General features: G+C 51.2%; 1 protein-coding gene across 1 annotated transcript in view; it reads right to left on the reverse strand.

The window, feature by feature from the left end:
* Nucleotides 1–1,477: 1,477 nt before the first annotated feature.
* CLEC3B (C-type lectin domain family 3, member B) overlaps nt 1,478–1,554 on the reverse strand; it is a 6,245-nt gene continuing 6,168 nt past the window's right edge. Inside the window, exon 4 of the mRNA XM_009704222.1 lies at nt 1,478–1,554. Coding sequence (XP_009702524.1) covers nt 1,478–1,554 — 77 coding nt within the window.

Genomic DNA, 1,554 nt, shown 5'->3' on the forward strand with positions numbered 1-1,554 from the left:
TATTTTTATTTTATAGTCATTTGAACAGCAGAGAATTTTGCAATAGTGACGGCCTCGGAAGTGTGCCCTCTGCATTTGTGTGTGTGTTTCCATCCCTCCAGCTTGGCTCCCACTCGGCATCTGGGAAGCCCCATCACGGTGCTGTTTTTAGGCGATGCCTCTCCCGTGGGCTCCCCAACAGCATCGTGTCTTGACAGCCCGACCTGGCAGCGCAGGGGACGGGACCCGAGCTACCAAGCTCTGAACCACAAAGAACCGCTGATACCTTTCAGCCAACAGCCAGCAAAGCCTCATTAAGCTGTTGGGGTGGCCTGCACTTCTTTCCCATCGTTGCTTTATTTCAATTTATGTTTTTTTCTTTAACCCTTTTCTCAGCAAAAAATTACTGAGGCCAAACCTGCAGCTGGGCAGGACTTCATTGGCACAGACAGTCCTCAGCGGATTTATGTTTGCTGAGAACTGTGCCTGGACCAAGAAAGACTGGACTATTTCAGCTGGGTTTCCATCACTTAAACAGGTCAGGTGATTCCTAAAGCTGCTCAAGTGTGTTGTTCTGGGCTTCGTTTTCAATACACGGTTGTTTTTTATATGGCAGCATAGTCTCTAATAGCATTACATTTCTGTTATTTGTGCAATACTTTCCTCTTCTATTTCCAGGAATATAATCGACTGACTGTGCTACAAGTCACCACTGCTTCGCCCATGATGCTGGAGCACAAATAAACCGTCTCGCTCTCCCACTGAAATCCATGAAACTGCCTTCTGGCGGATGAGAAAAGGACCAAGAAAGCGGGGAATCCTTCTGGAAAGGACACTCGCCTTCTCAGTAAGTCAACCCATGCCCGTTACTTGCCAATTCATTCATGCGCCTAACTGGTCTACTCAGAAACCCCGTTGACCAGCCGATAAGGCCAATTGTATCTCCCAGTGCAAAGCAGGAGTAGCTCCCTCTGCTCGTCGAGACAGGACCTCGATCCCCGGGAGCCTGAATCGGGGCACTGTGGGGAACAAGGGGCTCCCACAGATCACTGCCAGGGCTTATGGGGAATCAAAACAGGAGAAGAAAGCAGGACCAAGCTATGCTGGTGTCCCAACAAAGCTCAGCAAGATGGGAAAGGACATTGCAGAGCGACAGCCCCGGGCAGCCGAGGCAGCTGTTGGCCAGGCTGGACTGCTGCACTGGTTCTTTGCCGAAACAACCGAGCCGTCCTGATAAATTCCCGGTGAAAAAAACAATATATATCTCTAAATTGTGCCTAAGTGGACGATGCAGCTGCTAACGGGGCTGGATGAGGCCAAACGAAATGCTCTAACACTCTCTAACCCGACACCGAGCCGTGATGACGCTCTTTGCAGAGTGACTCTACTTGAACATGTGCGCGCGTGCGTGCATACGTACAGTACACGTACACGTACCTATAGCTTTATAATCCTGCTGCCAAGGGGAAGGGGTTGCAGGGGGAGACCCCCCCCGCCGCTACACGATCATGAACTGGCAGACGTAGGGCAGCTGCTCTCTGCACCGCTTGTCGAACCACTTGCCGACGGCCGCGC

Source organism: Cariama cristata, unplaced genomic scaffold, assembly GCF_000690535.1.
Source record: "Cariama cristata isolate BGI_N322 unplaced genomic scaffold, ASM69053v1 scaffold3397, whole genome shotgun sequence".
NCBI classification, from domain to species: domain Eukaryota; kingdom Metazoa; phylum Chordata; class Aves; order Cariamiformes; family Cariamidae; genus Cariama; species Cariama cristata.